At 46.0% G+C, this 21,646-nt stretch overlaps 1 protein-coding gene across 1 annotated transcript in view; it reads left to right on the top strand.

Moving 5' to 3' along the window:
• Positions 1-19,888, top strand: part of EPB41L4B (erythrocyte membrane protein band 4.1 like 4B) — a gene marked incomplete at its 5' end in the record, with an annotated part of 138,993 nt that extends 119,105 nt beyond the window's left edge. The window contains 4 exon segments of the mRNA XM_010843622.1: positions 6,531-6,599; positions 15,889-16,003; positions 16,006-16,061; positions 17,214-19,888. Coding sequence (XP_010841924.1) covers positions 6,531-6,599; positions 15,889-16,003; positions 16,006-16,061; positions 17,214-17,363 — 390 coding nt within the window.
• Positions 19,889-21,646: the final 1,758 nt, after the last annotated feature.

The raw sequence follows: 21,646 nt of genomic DNA, 5'->3' as shown, positions 1-21,646 counted from the left end.
GGACCCCGGTGCTGCACTGCCCAGCCGAGGGACAAGACACAGCTGCTCACTTCACAGCTAGAGTCGGCAGGGAGTATCTGTTCTCAAGATGAAGCATCCTTTGTCTTGTTTGTGCAGATTTGAGGCACAGGTACATGTTCACAAAGCACACACACGCTAGTTGTGCTGGAGGGCTGGTATTTCTGGGTTTACTACAGTTCAGAGTCCTATCTCTGAGAGTGATAAAGGGTCCTAGTGAGGAAGAGGAGCTCCAGCTGCCTGCTTCTACCTTAGTCTGGTCCTCTTACTTCCATCTCCTCCATTTGTTCCTCCCACCATCCCAGAAATAGGAACTGGAGCCCTCTCTGCCCTGTTGCTGGGGTGATGGAGAGGCGTGGCATCTGTATCTCCTAGGATAGCCCAGGAAAGACTAGACTTGGGGTCTGAGACTGGACAAACCTCCTAAAGCCACATCACTGCCCTGGCCAGATCTGGAAGGACAGGGAGCTGGCGAGAGAGGAGCGGGACAGATTTTCTGAACTTCATTAAACTAAGACACTGTTGGAGCTAGTTTAACCCTTATGACTTTTGACCCTTATGAGCCAGTCTCTGCATGGAACGAAGTATGGTCCAAACAGCCATGAAAAAAAAAAAAAGAAATTCAATCTTTAACTGGCATCTCTCAAAATAATGAAAGAAGATTAAATGAACACCTCCCAGTAACACTTCTCAAATCTCATTTTGCTTCTTTCTTCTCTTGTACCGTACGCTGCCCTAAGGACTCGCATCCTCAAACTTGCCACAAAAACATGCTTTCCAGCTTCACTCTTACAGCATTTGCCCCCTCCTTTTCCCACATCTTTTCTTCTCTAATCTCTGGCTCTTTGGTTGTGTGGCTCAGTTTAGCCAACCCAGTCCTGCAGCCTCTGCAGCTTTATTGTCCGCCCATTCCTGGAATCTGCATCACAGACTCTTCGAGATCAGATAAGAGTTTCTGCCTGGGAGGGAAGCATGGGGGCGTGGGGATGGGAAGGGAAGAAGGCATATGAGTACAGACAGCACCCACTCTCCATCTGGAATTCTCATCTGCTGTGCACGGGGGTGTGGGCGTTGGTAGAGTGAGGGGAGGCAGAGGGAGGGCATATGGACACGCGAGTCGTGTTGACCTTGGGCTGCATCATCCTGTCTACTCCAGGTCAGTCACATTAGCTTCCCTCCCCAGGTAACAAAGCCCATTAACACCCACACCTCCTGCCTCTCTGATGCTTTCTCTTGGGGGCTTGTCCCTCCCTGATCCCCACACTTCAGGAACCACTCACCCAACTGCAGAGCCAGCCAGGATCCGGGTCCCCTCTGGGTCAGGGAACATCAATCAGGGGTTCATGGGTCAGGGAGGAGATGGTTTGGCCAAAGGAAGGCTGTGTAGGGCCCAGAACGGGCCCTGGGTTGGGGGTCAGAAGAGTTGGTTTTCCATTTGTCTCAATAACTTAGTTATCATTCTGACCCTCATTCTAGCAGGAGAGCTAAAGCTTAATCTCAAGTCAAATTGGGTGCCTCTTCCAGTCTCCCGGGGTTGTGTCCATGTTCTTCAGGGCACGGGGACAGTGAGGGAAGTCTCTTTGGTTTGTGAAGTCACCTGTTGGCTGGTGGATCTGGGACACCCTCTGCTCCGTTCATGTCCCTTTTGGATGATGGAGATCACAGAGCTTCTGGGATGTGGACCTCTCTGCTAGGGCGCAGGTCCCCTCTGCTCTTTTATTTTTTGAGGAGGAGTCTTACAGGTGCATTTATTCATGCCTGAGGGCAGTGGCATTGCTACAAGTCACCACAGTGTCCCATAACACAGTCAGACAGACATCTCGTCCAGGGAAAGCTGGTTAGCGATAACCATGAGCAGGTGTAGGACTGGAAGCTTCCAAGGCTTTACTTCTTTTATCAGCACTCCTGATTTTATAAACGATGAAGCCCACCAATCCCATTCCTACCCACATCTGGTAAACTTGGGTATAGTAGGTCTTCATGGGGATCCAAACATTCTTAATAAGGCTTTGCAGCATCTTGGCACAGGACCAGCGGCTCAGGCAGCGCCAACTCAAAATGCGTCAGAAAGGTCACTCCCCTCTGCTCTTTCATCCTTGTCCCCCAGCCTCCATTAGAGAATGAGGGGGCACAGAGCCCCTTTGCTCAGCACTCACTCGTGTCTACCCCTCCTCCCTTCCCCTGTGAATTTTCTCACCTATCCTCAAGCTGGCAATCTCTTTTGAAAGCTTACACATTTTAACCATCATTTATCTATACCTAAACCTTTCTATTCCCCCAAAAGGTCAGATTTTGAAACTCAGAAGCCACTCAGAACCTAGCTGTGTGGGTATAGAAAAGACCCTAGGAGGGAAAGAAATACCAGGAGAAAATATAAATGGTATTTCAGAGTATCCTATTACACATGTTATCTTATTTCCTGTTCATTTACTACGAGTCGGAAGTGTGGGAACCCCAGGGATATTCTTTTGTTTAAATCTACTCAGATGCATTTAAAAATCTGAGTTCTAAATCTCCATTTAGAGAGGTCAGAGATGCTTGTGGAATGGACCAGCATTTCTTTACCAATAAATCTGATGCTAGGCAAATAAGTCATCCATTATAATCTTCAATTCAGACTCTGGTGGCCAATACACATTTTGGCCTCAAGGCAGAATGTCCATGTTTTCTGGTGATTCATGCCTTAGATAGCATCCTGTAGAACATGGGATTTGTCCCGAGGACCAGAAGGGGAGGTTTTAAGTAGGCTGGTCAAACTTAACTTTAGGTGACTAATGTGGACTCCCTTGTTTCTGAAAAATGGACTTAGAAACAATGGACAAGAGGGTCTAAACCCATGGACTTAGGCTTTGCAAATGTCATTTCTGCCTCTCCCACATATGAATAATAAAACAAGGCTGTGTTGAAGGCCATTGGGAATATGGCTGTAAAAGCCCCTTGGAAATTGTCTAGGACTGGACTGTCTATGGATGGCGTTAGATCCATCTGGAGATGAAAAATAAGGCTGCAATGTTCTCGATAATTTTTCAGTGAAACTTTCCCAGAGGCTGTCCTTGATCCATCATGGCAGAATCATACCAATGACTTAAGAAAATGCTCTTGAGCGAAAAGACACATGTATTTGTTCTCTGGAGTGAATGGTTCTTTCCTAAGACTCACACTAACCCTGTCAGTGACTCTCCTAACATCAGAGCTTTCTTTCCTCACCGTCCTCATCCTCACTAGTACAAGCTGTCGGATCTCTGCTGGGTGCATGGCACTGTTTAGCTCTGGGGCTGGGTAATAAGGACATGGGAACCCACTCCAGGACTCTTCCTTGGGAAATCCCACGGACAGAGTAGCCTGGTGGGCCACAGTCCATGGGGTCGCAAAAAGAGTCGGACACGACTCAGCGACTAAACAACAAAACCGGGGAATCCAGGATCCCAAGAGTGACATGGCATTTTCTCACAGTGCTTGGTAGCTTCCAGCTAAGCAGCAAGGCTCCCCTTCCCCCGAGTGCCTAGACCAGACGCCAAGGCCTGGGGCCATAAATGTGGGAGGGGGATCATGGCCAGCAGGTCTTCTGAACACAGATAAAGAGCCATGACAGATGTGGTCTTGACCTCTGTATTTCTCCTCACTGATGTGCCTCTTTCTTGGAGCTCTCTACTCACCTGTCCATCGTAATGTGGGTCCTCGTTTAGCAGAGTGTAGGAGGCCGCTGGGCATGGAAGGCCGACACTCTCAAGCGTGTGGCCATTGCTCAATTTGCCCCCACGGCCATCTTCACCGATTCATCTGAGCTCTTTCTGGCTTGGCCTGGGCAATGCTTTAGCATCCTCAACAGCATACCGGTCCTGTGCGGTTGGCACAGGAGATAGCCCCCACCTGCCAGTCCTGGCAAGAGAGTTTTGATGGGCCCTTCTGCCCAGACAGTGGAGCAGACTGAGGAGGGCTGGGGAGGAGGAGAGAAGGCGGAGAGAAGAGGGAAGCGGGAGGGACCAGAAGTCAGGTGGCCAGAGGCTGGAAGGAGGCTGTGGGTGAAGCTGGCTGGAGAGCAGACTGGAGTTGACAGATCCATCTTGCACTGTGCTATCTTTCTCTCCTTCCCCTCCCTTATCTCCTCCCCCCTTCTCTCACCACCTCGTCCTCCCCTTCTCTCCTCTCCTCGTGAGCAGGCAGAGCCCGCCAGCGCCCCCCACTGTGCCCACTCTCGCTGTTCTCCTCCACTCTCTCTCCCCATGAAGGAAGAGACCACTGGAGTTTGCATGCACCCTCCAATCAAAACGAGGCTGGTAGGTACCCTGGCAGGGAGAGGGGCCTGGCCAGGAGAGGTGAGGCGGGCAGGAGCACCAGGCGGCAGCCCCTGGGGTGTGCACGAGCACCGGACCCCGGAGGAGCCTGGGCCTCAGGGGCTGTCACTCCAGGATGGACGCAGAGTTTGAAGTCCAACCAGCCCTGGTCAAACTGGGACTCACGACCGTGGTCCCACCCCTTTCTCTGTAGGTCTCAAGAACCGTGAAGAGTTTGTTTTCCTAGAGCCGTGATGTGCATAGGTGCTTTCCGCAGAGAGAACACTCTTAGTTGCATTCCTGTTGCAAACAAAAGCTTTTAACTTGTCTTTTCCTGCTGTTTATCAAGATGACGATATGAGAATTACATAATGACTTGAAAGGAATCTCCTGTAATCCCAACCTGGCACAACTTTTTTTTTTTTTCATTTTTGCATGTTTCCTTCTAATATTTATTTATATTCATTCACAGTTTTACATAGTTAAATCATAGCATCCATGTCACCTACCGTTTTCCTCTTTTCGCTTACCGTTGTATTGCTTCTAGCTTGTTCTTGGTACCACGTTCTGTGTATTCCATCAAGTGAACGGTCCACCATCTACCTAACAAACTCCTTCCTGCAGGACGTGTGCTTTGTTTCCAGTTTGTCACTGTTCCAGGGAACACATATAACTTGTGCATCAGGGGCTTTATTTTTTCAGGCCGGAACCTGCTGGGTTCAATATTGCAACTTTGGCTTTGCCCCCATTCCAATGTGGTGATACCAACGACAGCACCATCAGGAGAGTGTATGTGCTTTGTCAGAGCTCAGCAACCCAGAGGGTAACTGTTGGAATATCTTTTTCTTCTTTAGAGCAGGTATAAAATAACTCTTTGATGTTGCCAACTCTTGCATTTCTTTAATAGCAAGAATAACCCTCTTTTTCCCTTTTATTTCACGGTGGTCTGAGTCTATTCTGTATGTTACTTTGACATTGCTGTTGGTCTCAGCACACCACTTTGAACCATTAAGCCCTGCAAGGAGTAAGGCTTCCCCCAGTCCTTTACTTGCTGCACAGCAGGTAGTCACTACCAAGAACGCGAACTGGCACCTGGGTCCATGGGAATTTTGAGATGTTTGAAAAGAGAGTTTGGGGGAGGGGCGAGCAGGCTTGGATTAGACATCTCAGTGCTCACTGCAAGGACATTGTCATTTCTAGATGGGTTGAGTTGAGACCTACTCAATTCCCTCAGAAACCCTCAGCAGATTTGGGTCTGATCTGATGTGTTCCTGTGCATCCCTATCTTACCCGCTATTAGAATGATTCAAAGCCATCAGGTAACTACTGTCCATAGGTAAGACCCTGAAATGCACTAAAGCGACTGCACATGGGAAGTGGTGGCCTTAGTGTCTCGGCTGCAGCCCTCTGGTGGGAGTGGAACGATGTGCGTCCACCAGCAGGCAGCTGCTGTGCCCCGAGGCTGCAGACAAAGCTGGTGCCGGCCATCAGGACCCTGGGCCTGCTGGCAGTCTTCGAGGCCAGCTTAAAGAAACAACCCCTCCCCGCCCCCTGTCCTCCAAAGGCCTCTAGGAGGCCAAAGGTGAAATGACCCAAGAGAAAGAAATGGAAGCAAAGGCTCTTGATGGCCAGTTGGCACTACCTGATCCTGCAGGATAACCCTCTCCAGACACCAGCACAGGGCACTTGTGATCACCATGCCTTCTGTCCCCAAGGCCATGGTGGTAGGAATCTTCCAGGCTTACCCGAGTTCCCCTGAGGTTTCCCTCTATTGCCCAGAGTTTACAGGGAGCCCGACAACTAAAGTGAACGGACAGCGAGCCCTCCTGGCCTGATTAGTCCAGGCCTCCTGGTACTCTGTCCGCTCTGATAGACTCTGTTCCCTATCAGTGGCATCCAGTCCATTCCCCACAGCTGCAGAGGGGCCATCAGCAGGCCCCCACGTCACCCTTACCTCCTCATTACACCCCCTGGCTACGGTCAGGGTGAGGCCCAGCAAACACAAGACTCCAGCCTGTCTTCCGTGCAGAGGCCTGGCCCTATGGCACAACTCCAGGCTCAGATACAGCCGCTAGGCAACTCTCGTAGGGGCCCTTGGTTTACTTCCTCAGCAAGCAAGGAAGGCTCGGTGTGTGTGCTCCTGTATCCTTCAGTTCAGTTTAAAAGTGTGCTGCCAAAGATTTCAAAGCTTTGTTTTCTAATCTGAAAGTAACACTCTTCTCTGTCTCTTTTTTGAAGATAAAAACATTCCCGGCTGATACAGTGACCCCTTTTCCTGATCCTTTCATAACAGGGCCACAGTTTACCGTAAGTAGATCCGGAAAACAGATCCATGTTTTAAGACATAGTTCCCCGGTGGCTTGCTTTCCTGAGGATTGCCAGCCGATGATGCCAACAGCTCGTGTGTATTTATTTATTTTTGGCCGCGTTGTTTCTTAGTTGCGACATGCGGGATTTTTTTTTTTTTTAGCGCATGGGCTTCTCTCTAGTTGTGGCGCATGGGTTTAGTTGCCCCGGGGCATATGGGATCTTAGTTCCTGGACCAGGGATGAAACCTGCATCCCCTGCATTGGAAGGTGGGTTTTTAACCACCGGACCACCAGGGAAGCCCCACCAACAGCTTCTTTTGATCGCTGTGAACTCTGTGAGGCTGAGAAGAAGTTGGGGTTTGGGGGTCAGCATTTTCGAGTTATTTTATTTTATTGAGGTGAGCTTCATGTAACATAAAATTAACAATTTTTGAAGTGACAGTTTAGTGGCATTTAGTACATTCAGTGTCATGCAACTAACCTCTAATTCTAAAACCTTCCCATCACCCCCAAAGGAAATCTCATACCCAGTCAGTAGTCATCCCCATGTCCCCCTTCACTCTGGCCCTTGTCAGCCACCGATTTGCATTTTGTCTCTTTGGATTTGCCTAGTTTGGATATTCCATAAAAATAGGATCATACACTATGTGACCTGTGTCTAGTATGCTGTAGGATGTATCAGTATTTTATTTCTTCTTATGGAGGAATAATATTCCATTGCACTTATATACCACAATTTGTTGATCCGGGTTTTGGGTTCTCCCCACTTTTTGGCTACTGTGAATAATACTGCTATGAACATGCATGTACATGCGTTTATCAGATTCTCTGTTTTCAATACTTTGGGGTTGGATCTGCATCTTGATAATGGTATGATTTATGATTTTAAGTTAAAATTTTGCCACTCTGAGCACCAGTCTCCTTTTATTTAAAGTGGAAATAGTAATAAGAACATCCTCCTCCTCATATCTGGTTGAGGCAAGTGTCAAAAGGGATCAAGAACTTGAAAGTACTCGACCATGCTCAGACCATCCCACGAATGTCAAGTAGAATTGTTGTTCCTCAATGCTGGAGAGGCAGGGTGGTGTAATAAAAAGAGCAGGTAGTCATGACAACCGGCTTTCCTGTTGCCATGGCTCTCTGTGTCGCTGAGCAGCTTATTTAAACTCTCTGCAAACTGCTGAAATGTTTTTAAACATTTAAATGTTGTAGTTTCCTCATCTGCAAAGTGAGAGAGTTCGATGATTTTCAAGATTCTCTTCAGCTCCTCGACTTTTTTCTTTAATTAAGAGCTTGTACAGAAGCTCACTCTCTGATGAGCAGAAGTAGGGAGTTTAGGCTCTCTCCTCTCTCTCCTGAGGCTTCCCTGGTGGCTCAGTGGTAAAGAATCTGCCTCCTAATGCAGGAGAGGCAGGTTCAATCCCCTGGGTCCGGAAGATCCTTTGGAGAAGGAAATGGTAACCCCCTCCAGTATTCTTGCCTGGAAAATCCGATGGACAGAGGATCCTGGGGGGCTACAGTCCATGGAGTTGCAAAAAGTTGGGCATAATTGAATACCCATGCATGCCTCTTTCCTCTCCCTCCCTCTTCCTCCCAGGGATCAGAGTTTGCAATTCCTAGAACCACATGGTCCCTGAGGTTCCTTCCAAAGGTCAATCTAGAGGATCTTCTGGGCGGGCTGTGTGGTGCCCTAGGGATAGCTCAAAGTGCAGTCTCAGGGGCTGGCTGATTGTCACTACCTGAGGTGGCTTCAGCCATATGGACAGGAAGGTGTGAGCAGTGGCTGATTCAGGTCTGAGGATGAACAGACCTGGGAAGGTGTTCAACAGTCTGTGCAGAGACAAAAGCAGGTTTCTAGAACAATCCATGGGGCTTCCCATGTGGTGCTACTGGTAAAGAACCAGCTTGCAAATAGAGGAGACATAAGAGATGTGAGTTCTGTTCCTGGGTCAGGAAGAGCCCCTGGGGAAGGGCATGGCCACCCACTTTTCAGTGTTCTTCCTGGAGAATCCCACGGGTAGAGGAGCCTGGTGAGCTACAGTCCATGAGGTCACACAGAGCGGACACAACCGCAGCGACTTAGCATGCACACATGCAGAACAATCTGCACTAGGGTCATGATCAGCTTCCAGCACCTGTCTTTTAAGGAACAGAGGGCAGAGACACAGGGGCTGGACCAGGCATTCAGTGCTGCTGCCAGATACTCATCTGGCCCCTGCAGTTTGGCTGGGCACGGCTTCCTTAGCTGGAGGCTCCAGCTCCACTTCCTCTGCTGGCCATGGCAGGCACTCTGGCCTACTGCCCAGCCTTGGCAGTGCTGTGAGACACCCAGGGAAGCCCTTCCTGAAAAGCCAGGGGCCAAGATGGAGCAGGAAGCCAATGTCAGAAACCATGCTGGGACTTTGAAGAACAGGGCAAGAGTGGCTTGAAGGCAGCTAGAGCAGGCAGAGGCAGCAGCATGAGCCAGAGTCCTGGGGCAGAGGGGGCATCCCACCTCCAGGGGACTGAACTGAGGCCAGTGGGCATAGAAGGCAGAGAGCAAGGGTGTGGGGCATGAGAGGAGGACGGGGAGGAAAGCAGGGACACACCCTGCCGGGCACAGCCATGCTTGGCTGAGCTCAGATGGGAAGTCCTTCAGCGAGAAGCCTTTGAAGGACTCTGAGCAGGGCAGGGCCAGGGCAGCTGCGTTTGGCGATGACCCCTGTGATGGCAGTGAGAGGAGCTGGGATCAGGCAGTGTGGGCTCTGAGCAGTCGTCTAGAAACCTCGAACAGTAGTTCAAGGGAAAGAAGGCAGAGAGCTTGGCCCGGAATGCTGTTGATGGTGGAGGTGGATAGATGTGCACAGATTGGGGAAATATTTAAGAGGCTGGTGAGGAACTGGATTGGATGAGGGAGAGAAAGGGCCAGAAATAGCTCTAAGATTTCTGACTTACAGAATGTGGATGGAGAGTGGGTGCATTCAGAGACAAGGAAATCTTAGGGAAGACTGAACCAGGAGGAATAATGAATTTGCCTCTTGCAAATGTGTTAGAAATGCCTTGGAAATGCCTGGATGGAAATAGTGAATGGGCAGCTGAATCAGTTCAGTTCAGTTACTCAGTCGTGTCTGACTCTGCAAACCCATGGACTGCAGTGCGCCAGGCCTCCCTGTCCATCACCAACTCCCGGAGCTTACTCAAACTCATGTCCATCGAGTCGATGATGCCATCCAACCATCTAATGCTCTGTCATCCCCTTCTCTTCCTGCCTTCAATATTTTCCAGCATCAGGGTCTTTTCTAATGAGTCAGTTCTTCCCATCAGGTGGCCAAAGTACTGGAGCTTCAACTTTAGCATCAGTCCTTCCAATGAATATTCAGGATTGATTTCCTTTAGTATTGACTGGTTTGATCTCATTGCTGTCCAAGGGTCTCTCAAGAGTCTTCTCCAACACCACAGTTCAAAAGCATCAATTCTTTGGTGCTCAGCTTTCTTTGTGGTCCAACTGTCAAATCCGTACATGACTACTGGAAAAACCATAGCTTTGACTAGATGGACCTTTGTTGGCAAAGTAATGTCTCTGCTTTTTAATATGCTATATAAGTTTGTCATAGCTTTTCTTCCAAGGAGCAAGCATCTTTTAATTTCATGGCTGCAGTCACCATCTGCAGTGACTTTGGAGCCTAAATAAATAAATTCTGACACTGTTTGCATTGTTTCCCCATCTATTTCCCATGAAGTGATGGGACCAGATGCCATGATCTTCACTTTTTGAATGTTTAATTTTAAGCAGGTTTTTCACTCTCCTCTTTCACTTTCATCAAGAGGCTCTTTGGTTCCTCTTCACTTTCTGCCATATGGGTGGTGGCATCTGCATATCTGAGGTTATTGATATTTTTCCTGGCAATCTTGATTCCAGCTTGTGCTTCATCCAGCCTGGCATTTCACATGATGTACTCTGTATCATGTGACCTAAATCAAATCCCTTATGACTATACAGTGGAACTGAGAAATAGATTTAAGGGATTAGATCTGATAGACAGAGTGCCTGATGAACTATGGACGGAGGTTCGTGACATTGTACAGGAGACAGGGAGCAAGACCATCCCCCCAAGAAAAAGAAATGCAAAAAAGCAAAATGGCTGTCTGAGGAGGCCTTACAAATAGCTGTGAAAAGAAGAGAAGTGAAAAGCAAAGGAGAAAAGGAAAGATATACCCATCTGAATGCAGAGTTCCAAAGAATAGCAAGGACAGATAAGAAAGCCTTCCTCAGTGATCAAGGCAAAAAATAGAGGAAAACAATAGAATGGGAAAAACTAGAAATCTCTTCAAGAAAATTAGAGAAGGGAACATTTCATGCAAAGATGGGCTCAGTAAAGGACAGAAATGGTATGGACCTAACAGAAGCAGAAGCTATTAAGAAAGTGGCAAGAATACACATAAGAACTGTACAAAAAAGATCTTCATGACCCAGATCATCATGAAGGTGTGATCACCCACACTCACCTAAAGCCAGACATCCTGGAATGTGAAGTCAGGTGGGCCTTAGGAAGCATCACTAAGAACAAAGCTAGTAGAGGCGATCGAATTCCAGTTAAGCTATTTCAAATCCTGAAAGATGATGCTGTGAAAGTGCTACACTCAACATGTCAGCAAATTTGGAAAACTCAGCAGTGGCCACTGGACTGGAAAAGGTCAGTTTTCATTCCAATCCCAAAGAAAGGCAATGCCAAAGAATGCTCAAACTACCGCACAATTGCACTCATCCCACATGCTAGTAAAGTAATGCTCAAAATTCTCCAAGCCAGGCTTCAGCAATATGTGAACCATGAACTTCCAGATGTTCAAGCTGGTTTTAGAAAAGGCAGAGGAACCAGAGATCAAATTGTCAACATCTGCTGGATAATCGAAAAAGCAAGAGAGTTCCAGAAAAACATCTATTTCTGCTTTATTGATGATGCCAAAGCCTTTGACTCTACGGATCACAATAAATTGTGGAAAATTCTGAAAGAGATGGGAATACCAGACCACCTGACCTGCCTCTTGAGAAACCTGTATGCAGGTCAGGAAGCAACAGTTAGAACTGGACATAGAACAACAGACTGGTTCCAAAGAGAACAAGGAGTACGTCAAGGCTGTATATTGTCACCCTGCGTATTTAACTTCTATGCAGAGTACATCATGAGAAACGCTGGGCAGGAGGAAGCACAAGCTGGAATCAAGATTGCCGGGAGAAATATTAATAACCTCATATATGCAGATGACACCACCCTTATGGCAGAAAGTGAAGAGGAACTAAAGAGCCTCTTGATGAAAGTGAAAGAAGACAGTGAAAAAGTTGGCTTAAAGCTCAACATTCAGAAAACGAAGATCACGGCATCTGGTCCCATCACTTCATGGCCAATAGAAAGAAAAACAGTGGAAACAGTGGCTGACTTTATTTTGGGGGGCTCCAAAATCACTGCAGATGGTGACTGCAGCCGTGAAATTAAAAGACGCTTACTCCTTGGAAGGAAAGTTATGACCAACCAGACGGCATATTCAAAGCAGAGACATTACTTTGCCAACAAAGGTCCGTCTAGTTAAGGCTATGGTTTGTCCAGTAGTCATGTATGGATGTGAGAGTTGGACTGTGAAGAAAGCTGAGTGCTGAAGAATTGATGCTTGTGAACTGTGGTGTTGGAGAAGACTCTTGAGAGTCCCCTGGACTGCAAGGATATCCAACCAGTCCATCGTAAAGGAGATGAGTCCTGGGTGTTCATTGGAAGGACTGACATTGAAGCTGAAACTCCAATACTTTGGCCGCCTGATGAGAAGAGCTGACTCATTTGAAAAGACCCTGATGCTGGGAAAGATTGAGGGCGGGAGGAGAAGGGGACAACAGAGGATGAGATGGTTGGATGGCATCACCGACACAATGGACATGGGTTTGGGTGGACTCCAGGAGTTGGTGATGGATAGGGAGGCCTGGCGTGCTGCAGTTCATGGGGTCACAAAGAGTTGGACATGGCTGAGTGACTGAACTGAACTCTGCATATAACTTAAATAAGCAGGGTGACAATATACAGCCTTAACATACTCCTTTCCCAATTTGGAACCAGTCCATTGTTCCATGTCCAGTTCTAACTATTGCTTCTTGACCTGCATACAGATTTCTCAGGAGCAGGTAAGGTGGTCAGGTATTCCCATCTCTTGAAGAGTTTTCCACAGTTTGTTGTGATCCACACAAAGACTTTAGCATAGTCAGTGAAGCAGAAATAGATGTTTTTCTGGGATTCTCTTGCATTTCTATGATCCAGCAGATGTTGGCAATTTGATCTCTGTTTCCTCTGCCTTTTCTACATCAGCTTGAACATCTGGAAGTTCTTTGTTCACATACTGTTGAAGCCTGGCTTGGAGAATTTTGAGCATTACTTTGCTAGCATGTGAGATGAGTGCAATTGTACAGTATTTGAACATTCTTTGGCATTGCCTTTCTTTGGGACTGGAATGAAAACTGACCTTTTCCAGTCCTGTGGCCACTGCTGAGTTTTCTAAATTTGCTGACATGTTGAGTGTAGCACTTTCACAGCATCATCTTTCAGGATTTGAAATAGCTCAACTGGAATTCCATCACCTCCACTAGCTTTGTTCATAGTTATGCTTCCTCAGGCCCACTTGACTTCGCATTCCAGGATGTGTGGCTCTAGATGAGTGATCACACCATTGTGATTATCTGGGTCATGAAGATCTTTTTTGTACAGTTCTTCTGTGTATTCTTGCCACCTCTTCTTAATATCTTCTTCTTCTGTTAGGTCCATACCATTTCTGTCCTTAATTGTGCCCAACTTTGCATGAAATATTTCCCTGGTATCTCTAATTTTCTTGAAGGGATCACTAGTCTTTCCCATTCTATTGTTTTCCTCTATTTCTTTGCATTGATCACTGAGGAAGTCTTTCTTATCTCTCCTTGCTATTCTTTGGAACTCTGGATTCAGATATATATATACTTTCCTTTTCTCATTTGCCTTTTTCTTTTGCCTTTTGCTTTTTGGCAGTTGGATATTCAAGTCTGTATCAGGAGAGAGGACTAAACTGGAGATTATAATTAGCAAGTTTTTAATACCAACAGCTTGATGGTAATGGAAGCCAAATTCATAAGCTTCAGCTTCCTAATTTTCTTCCTCCTGTGCATCATATTCTCTTTTCCTCCCTACCAAGGTCAAGATACTTGACCTTGAGTTGGCCTCTCCAGAGACTCCCTGACCTATCCTGTCCACAGTGAAGGGGGAGGTCAGCAGCTCCAGGTAACTCCATACAGTTATCCTGGTAGTTGATCCAGCATTGACCTTGTGCCTGAATTCAACAACCAGACTCCTTGGTTGGCTCTGAAGCCAGTTCCTACCTTGTATTTGAGCCTGTTGAGTCTACTTGATAGTCAGCCCAGGGCCTCGGTCTGTCTAAGATGAGGACCTCTGCCTGACTCTGGTCAGATTTCTGTATCATGATCTTCTTAACCTGGCCTGTCCCTATGTTACCTACTTTGTCCCAGCAAATGTTGGTTCATTCATGTCTTCATTCAGCAAATGTTAAGAAGATGAGGACTCAGGGTTGAGATTTAATGATAGTGATTTTCACAGCTCCCTGAGGTCATTCGTGGGCTTCTCAGGTAGTGCTAGTGGTGAAGAACCTGACTACCAATTCAGAAGACTTAAGAGAACGTGGATTCAACCCCTGGGTTGGGAAGATCCCCTGAGTAGGAAATGGCAACCCACTCCAGTATTCTTGCTTGGAGAATCCCATTGACCGAGGAGCCTGGTGGGTTACAGTCCATGGGGTCACAAAGAGCTGGACATGACTGAAGTGACTTAGAGCACAAGGTCATTCTTAAATGAGGTTGGCTCTTTTTTTCCTATTTTGAGTGCATGGCAGTGAGGAATATAATGACTGTTAGTAAAGTTTGATGCCACTGCCTTGATTCATGCTAAGGCCCTGGTACCTTCCCCTCAATTGCCTTTGTATGTAAGTACATTTCCCTCTTTTTCCAGAAAGAGTCAAAATTGGCATCAAAAGCCCAACCTACACCCACTTTATTGAAGCAACAAAATAACGTTTACCCCAGCTCCTGTATCAGGAAGGCTGGACTCAGCCATGCTTTAAATGACAAATTGAATTTCCTGTTCATGCTGCGTGACTGCCATGGGTAGGCTGTGCCTTCTGCTCTGTGTTGTTCTGTTTCTGGGACCCTGGCTAATGGAGCAGCTGCCACCTAGAACACTGCTGGTCACAGAGGTTGGGGGGAGGCGGGGAAAGAAGTGACAAATCACACACCAGCACTTAACTCTTCCAATGGAGATAAGACATGCTGGCTCATTTCCGTGGCCAAAGCAAGGCACTGGCCATGCCAGCTTCAAAGTGGGGTCGAGGGGGACTTTCCTGGGGGTCCAGTGGTTAAGCCTGTGTGCTTCCGCTGCAGGGGCCACAGGTTTGATCCCTTGTTGGAGAGCTAAAGTCCCGCATGCCAGGAAGCAGAGCCAATAAATAAATAAAAATTTATTAAAAAACATTTTTAAAAGTAGGCTGGGGAAGTGTAATCCTACCATGTCCCTGGAAAGAAATGAGCCAGCATTATCTAAGGAACCACACAAGTGACCACTACATCCCAACGTTTGTGAAAGCCCCCTGTGGCAAACATCACATGCCAGCAACTCTGTGATGCTCTGTTCTTGTGGTCAGTTCTCTGGCATTGCTCCAGCCCAGGCCAGCTCAGTTCTGTCTCTGGAGGCAGTTGTAAAACAAACAGGGGCTTATATTTTTCATCAGTAGTCTTTCAGGACTCTCAAAGATAAAGATTCTCCCCATTTAGAATCTTGGTTCTAAATACTGGTTCTTAGTGCTTACTGTGTGACCTCGGGAAGATTACTTAACGTCTCTGAGCTTCAGTTTCCTTTTCCATAAAAATCAGTTCCAAGATGTGCATTTTTCCACCTTCTAACATCTCTGAAATTAGAGTAGGTATTACACTAGTGGGCCTGACAGAATTTGAATGGTTACTTTTTCTCTGTGGCATGTGCAAAAAATGGTGTGTCTTATAAATGATGGTGTCTAACGTGATGAAACATGGCCTCCCCCTTAAAGATTGTGAAGAGGTAATACATGTAAAGTACTTAGCATAGTGGCTGGCACTAAATAAAATGGTTTAATACAAGGCTATTGATGAACTATTATTTAAAAATGACAGGGACTGTGGTAAGGGTGAGGAAACAGCTGACAATATGAAAATGAAACCCAAATTGAGGTTGACTTCCTCTTTTTTGTTTCCCCTCCAGGCAGACTTTAGAGACAGTAAGGTACAGTGCTGTCCTGGCCAGTCCTCCCCACTGATTCCAGCAGCAACCCTGAGGCCCTTGACAGAGGCCGTGTCCACAGTGCAGACCATCTACACCATTCGGAAGCCTGTTTCTCCAGCAACCAGGTGTGTCAGACCAGCAGGTGCCGACAGGTAACTCTGGTGACAGGGAAACCAGGCCCAGGCTAATTGTGTTTGTCACATCTGCAACGATGTTTGTGACTGTCTTATTCATGCTTTTCTTCATGTATTCTCTAAGTATTTACTGAAAGGTCATCAAAGGCTGCTGCTGCTGCTAAGTCACTTCAGTCGTGTCCGACTCTGTGTGACCCCATAGACGGCAGCCCACCAGGCTCCCCCGTCCCTGGGATTCTCCAGGCAAGAACACTGGAGTGGGTTGCCATTTCCTTCTCCAATGCCTGAAAGTGAAAAGTGAAAGTGAAGTCGCTCAGTCGTGTCCGACTCTTCGAGACCCCATGGACTGCAGCCTACAGGCTCCTCTGTCCATGGGATTTTCTAGGCAAGAGTGCTGGAGTGGGGTGCCATTGCCTTCTCCACATCAAGGTCTAGATAGTATTATTCTAGGTGCTAAGGATGTAGAGTGAGCAAAACAGAAGCCCCCTAACCACAAACTGGCCCTCCAACTGTTCCCCATGCTTTCTCGATGCACATGCACACATTTTTTTCATGAGTATGGTCAGTGTGTACATAATCCTTGATTACTTCCTCCATCTAACGCATATCTTCTCTTTTCAACACTGATCCTGCTCTCACCACTTTCAGTTTCTTTGTATTCATGTAATGTGGTTAACCTCACTTGTTGCCATTACTAGATATTTGAGTTATATCCTATTTCAGATTAAGCTGGAGATCCCCTGGAGAAGTGAATGGCTACCCACTCCAGTATTCTTGTCTAGAGAATTCCATGGACAGAGGAGCCTGGCAGGCTGTAGTCTATGGGGTCGCAAAGAGTTGGACACAACTGAGTGACTAACACCTGGACTTTCAAGTTGCTGAGAGGGTGCTACGTGCCAGGTCCTGTGTTCAGCTCTGAGGGTTCAGAGAGGAATGGCGTATATAACAGTCAGTCCTCTGAGGAGCGGTACCTGCAGAAGCTGAAGTCTGGTGGGGGAAATCCATAGGCAGCCAAGTTCAGGCCATTGTAGGGCTGGCAAATGGAGGGGTTCCTTAAGGAGCCTGAAAGAGCAAGTCAGGAGCTGAGCTTGGGAAATGGCATTTAAACTGAGGCTGCTCTTACCATTTTTGAGCGTGTATCTCACCATTTTGTCGCCTCCTCTTTCTCAGTGCAGAGACACTCCGGCAGGAACTGGAGAGAGAGAAAATGATGAAAAGACTGCTGATGACCGAACTGTGAAACTCTCCCCTGGCTGCCTGGAGGAGGGCATGGTGCCTTCTGTCCGTTTTCTTTCTTCGGGCTTCGTGTGCTCGCTGTAGCACAGCATACAAACATGTGCTCTGGTCGCCCAGGTCTCCATGGCCAGTCAAAGCCAACCTCTGGCTTGACTTTTATTGGAAAAGTTATTTGCTGTCTCCTGAGTATTAGAGGTTTTCCTACTACTCAGTGTAGTTGAGACAAAATTTGGTAAGCCTAGGAGAAGAAAGATGGGAAAACCAGGATTCCTTTTCAGAAGCACCTGTGTGTACATATTAATAACCACAGGGGTTAATATGGCATGGAATCCTTTGCTCTCAGTCTCAACCATGTGATTTTGTATGACTGACACTTGCACCAAGCTTTGACTGTTTGTTAAAGAGTCATTTTTAATGAGAGAATAATTCTTTACTGCTGGTTTTTCATTTACACTGGTAAATGCACAGATCTTATAAAGTCTTTAACATTCATTTTTATTCAGACACGAGTAGGTGAACTAAAAAAGGAAAGTTGCAATCACCAGGACTGAAGTTATTTCAGCTTAATCAGAAATATAATTTAACTTGTGAATTTGGGGGTTATGATATTATTGGGGATACATAGAATTTATTATTGAACCCAAAGTAAAAGCTTCAATTGTCTGAAATAGTTGAAATTGTCTAAAAATCCTTACAAAGGGATTTGATAGCAGGATTCATTTGGGTGTTCCATGAAGGAAAATTCTCTCTAAAGTTGATCAACTCATGTCCTGTTGATAGAAACTTGACCAGAAGAAACTTCGCTCTTTTTTATATAGTTTCAAGAAATGTGTTTTTAAATTTTTCTTATGCACTTGAACAACTTCGCAGGAATAAAAGAACCCCCTAACCACAAACTGGCCCTCCAACTGTTCCCCACGCTTTCTCGATGCACATGCACACATTTTTTTCATGAGTATGGTCAGTGTGTACATAATCCTTGATTACTTCCTCCATCTAACGCATATCTTCTCTTTTCAACACTGATCCTGCTCTCACCACTTTGAGTTTCTTTGTATTCATGTAATGTGGTTAACCTCACTTGTTGCCATTACTAGATATTTGAGTTATAGCCTATTTTTCATTCTCATAAATAGTGCTGCTATGAATGTCTTTGTAAAAAATAAAATGTTTCTTCCTTTGGATTCTTCCCTTGGGAGTATCTCCAAAGAGAGATGACAAGGTCAAAGAGCATGAAGTATTTTATAGCTCTTGTTTCATATTGTCAGATTGCTTTCTAGAAAGATCTCGTCTCCTGGTTGAAAGGACCTTAAAGGTCATCAAGTTCAACCTCCCATCTTCTCTGAATGCTTGAATCCCCTCTACAATTTTTGATGCCACCAGCAATGTATAAGCATTTCTATTTACCGGATAGTTCTGCCAGTATTGGGTTTTGCCATTTTTATTTATTTTTGCTAGTTTAATAAGTACGTATAGTTGTTCTCAAAAGGTTGTTTTATTTCATTAATTGCTAGCAAAGCTGAGCACTTTTCCATGTGATGACTTAGTAGCTGTATTTCCTTGTGTGTAAAATATCCATCCATTTCTTATGACCACTTAAGTGGGATTGATCTCATATATTTGTATCAGAATTGTATTTTTATGTTGTATTGTATACTTTGCTCTCCTCTCCCTCTCCTTAAATCTGAATGGTGCCAATAATTTGATACTAATGATACATAAAAAAAAAGCAATGCCTCATTAACTAGCATTGTTGTGAAATGAGGTAATGTACGCAAATATTCAGATAACAGAGGATTAACCCTTTTAAGTGATGAATCTTTAAAATTTTAATATTTTTTGAGGGAAATCTTTCTAAAATATATTACAAACTTCCCTGCCTTAGTAAACAGAGTACACTGGAGAGTATTTAACCTTTTCTGGATGAGTCATGGTCATCATTACAAACATCAGCCCGTTTGTACCTTGCTGTGGTGTCGTGATGTCACCAAGAGCCTGTCCAAACCTGCAGGGCTTGGCTTGCCTTTCACAGACTAACACTCTTCTCATTGATGGTTTGCACTGCTGTCTGCTCTATTGGTGAAGCTGTTGGGGGCAACTGTGGTATCTGGGAACTTTTACCGCCTTCCATACTACCCGATCCCCGGCTGTATTTAAACAGCTTTCGCCGTTCTTTCTGTTGTGCACACGATACAAAATGTGTTCCTGTACAATATGGGGGAAGTGTTTGTGTCCCGAGTTGTCACGTCCTGCCGGTCCCTCCTCTTCTGACCTGCTTTCTGAGTCTTCTGCTCTTCACCTCCTGCTCTCTGATGGAAACCTCCGGGGCAAAACTGAAGTTTCCTTGAGGAAGCCAGGAAAGGCAGTGCTGCGTACGTGTCAGGTTGGCTTTGCGTCTGAGGAGGGGTGGTGCATGGGTTTTGGGCCATTGTTCTCAGGAGGCTCTGAGCCTGCTGCTTCTTCCTCCATGCCCCCCTGCGTCACAGATGTTTCGGAAGGTCGATGTCACTGAAGTCTGATCACGAACAAGTTGGCTGTTACTGTATATGAAAACCCAGTACCTCTGGCAGCTGAACTCTAACCAGTAAAATCAAGAGGGTTCCACCCTTTCGGCAGTTGTCCTGTTATTTGCCTATGTGCATGGATGTTGGATGCTTGGAGTTGGGACCTGAGAAGATGACATTGTGTTGGGTAGATTCATAGCGATAAAAATGAATTGGTATAGTCACTTCACCTTTAAAAAAAAAAAAAAACTTAAACCCAAAATAACAGTACTGTACAATCACACAACACATCATATGTCCAGGAATAAAAATCAGCTTGCTGACATAATCATTCCAGAGCAAGGGTTCCAAACTGTGGGCCACAGACTCCTGGTGGACATGGGGAAAGTGAAATTGTCAGTCAATCAGTCATGTCTGACTCTCTGTGACCCAATGGACTGTAGACCTCCAAGGCTCCTCTGTCCATGGAAATCTCCAGGCAAGAATACTGGAGTGGGTAGCCATTCCCTTCTTCAGGGTATCTTCCCAACCCAGGGATCAAACTTGGGTCTCCTGCATTGCAGGCAGATTCTTTACTGTCTGACCCACCAGGGAAGCCCAGTGGACATGGGGGTAGGTAGTTAATGCAAGTGGTCTGGGAATCCTGCAACCCTGAGTTTGTGGATTGTAGACTGCATAGGAGATCCTTATGTTTGAAGAATTTAAAAACTAGGTCCTAGAGAATTTGAGAGATCCCACCTGAATTCACCCCAAAATTTACACCCCCAGAATAGAACAAGAATATTCTGACGTCACTTTTATCTTTCTTTCACCATCTCAAATACCACAGCTTTTTAAAAACTTGAAATTCACCATGTTAACCATTTTAAAGTATAATCCGTATTTTTTTTTACCATCTTCATAATATCATATCAGTTCAGTTCAGTCGCTCAGTTGTGTCCAACTCTTTGCGACCCCATGAACCGCAGCACGCCAGGCCTCCCTGTCCATCACCAACTCCCAGAATTTATTCAACCTCATGTCCATTGAGTTGGTGATGCCATTCAACCATCTCATCCTTTGTTGTCCCCTTCTCCTCCTTCCCCCAATCCCTCCCAGCATCAGGGTCTTTTCAAATGAGTCAGCTCTTGGCATCAGGTGGCCAAAGTATTGGAGTTTCAGCTTCAACATCAGTCATTCCAATGGACACCCAGGACCCATCTCCTCTAGGATGGACTGGTTGGATCTCCTTGCAGTCCAAGGGACTCTCAAGAGTTTTCTCCAACACCACAGTTCAAAAGCATCAATTCTTCGGCACTCAGCTTTCTTCACAGTCCAACTCTCACATCCATACATGACTACTGGAAAAACCATAGCCTTGACTAGATGGACCTTTGTTGATAAAGTAATGTCTCTACTTTTTAATATGCTATGTAGGTTGGTCATAACTTTCCTTCCAAGGAGTAAGCGTCTTTTAATTTCATGGCTGCAGTAACCATCTGCAGTGATTTGGAGCCCCCCAAAGTAAAGTCAGACACTGTTTCCATTGTTTCCCCATCTATTTGCCATGAAGTGATGGGACTGGATGCCATGATCTTAGTTTTCTGAATGTTGAGTTTTAAGCCAGGTTTTTCACTCTCCTCTTTCACTTTCATCAAGAGGCTCTTTAGTTCTTCTTCACTTTCTGCCATAAGGGCCATATCATCTGATTATCTGAGGTTATTGATATTTCTCCCAGCAATCTTGATTCCAGCCTGTGCTTCTTCCAGCCCAGCGTGTCTCATGATGTACTCTGCATATGAGTTAAATACGCAGGGTGACAATATACAGCCTTGATGCACTTCTTTTCCTATTTGGAACCAGTCTGTTGTTCCATGTCCAGTT

This window comes from Bison bison, unplaced genomic scaffold (assembly GCF_000754665.1).
Source record: "Bison bison bison isolate TAMUID 2011002044 unplaced genomic scaffold, Bison_UMD1.0 scf7180017864183, whole genome shotgun sequence".
Classification (NCBI taxonomy): Eukaryota; Metazoa; Chordata; class Mammalia; order Artiodactyla; family Bovidae; genus Bison; species Bison bison.
Note: the sequence above shows the minus strand (reverse complement) of the source record. Positions and strands in the feature narration are given on the sequence as shown.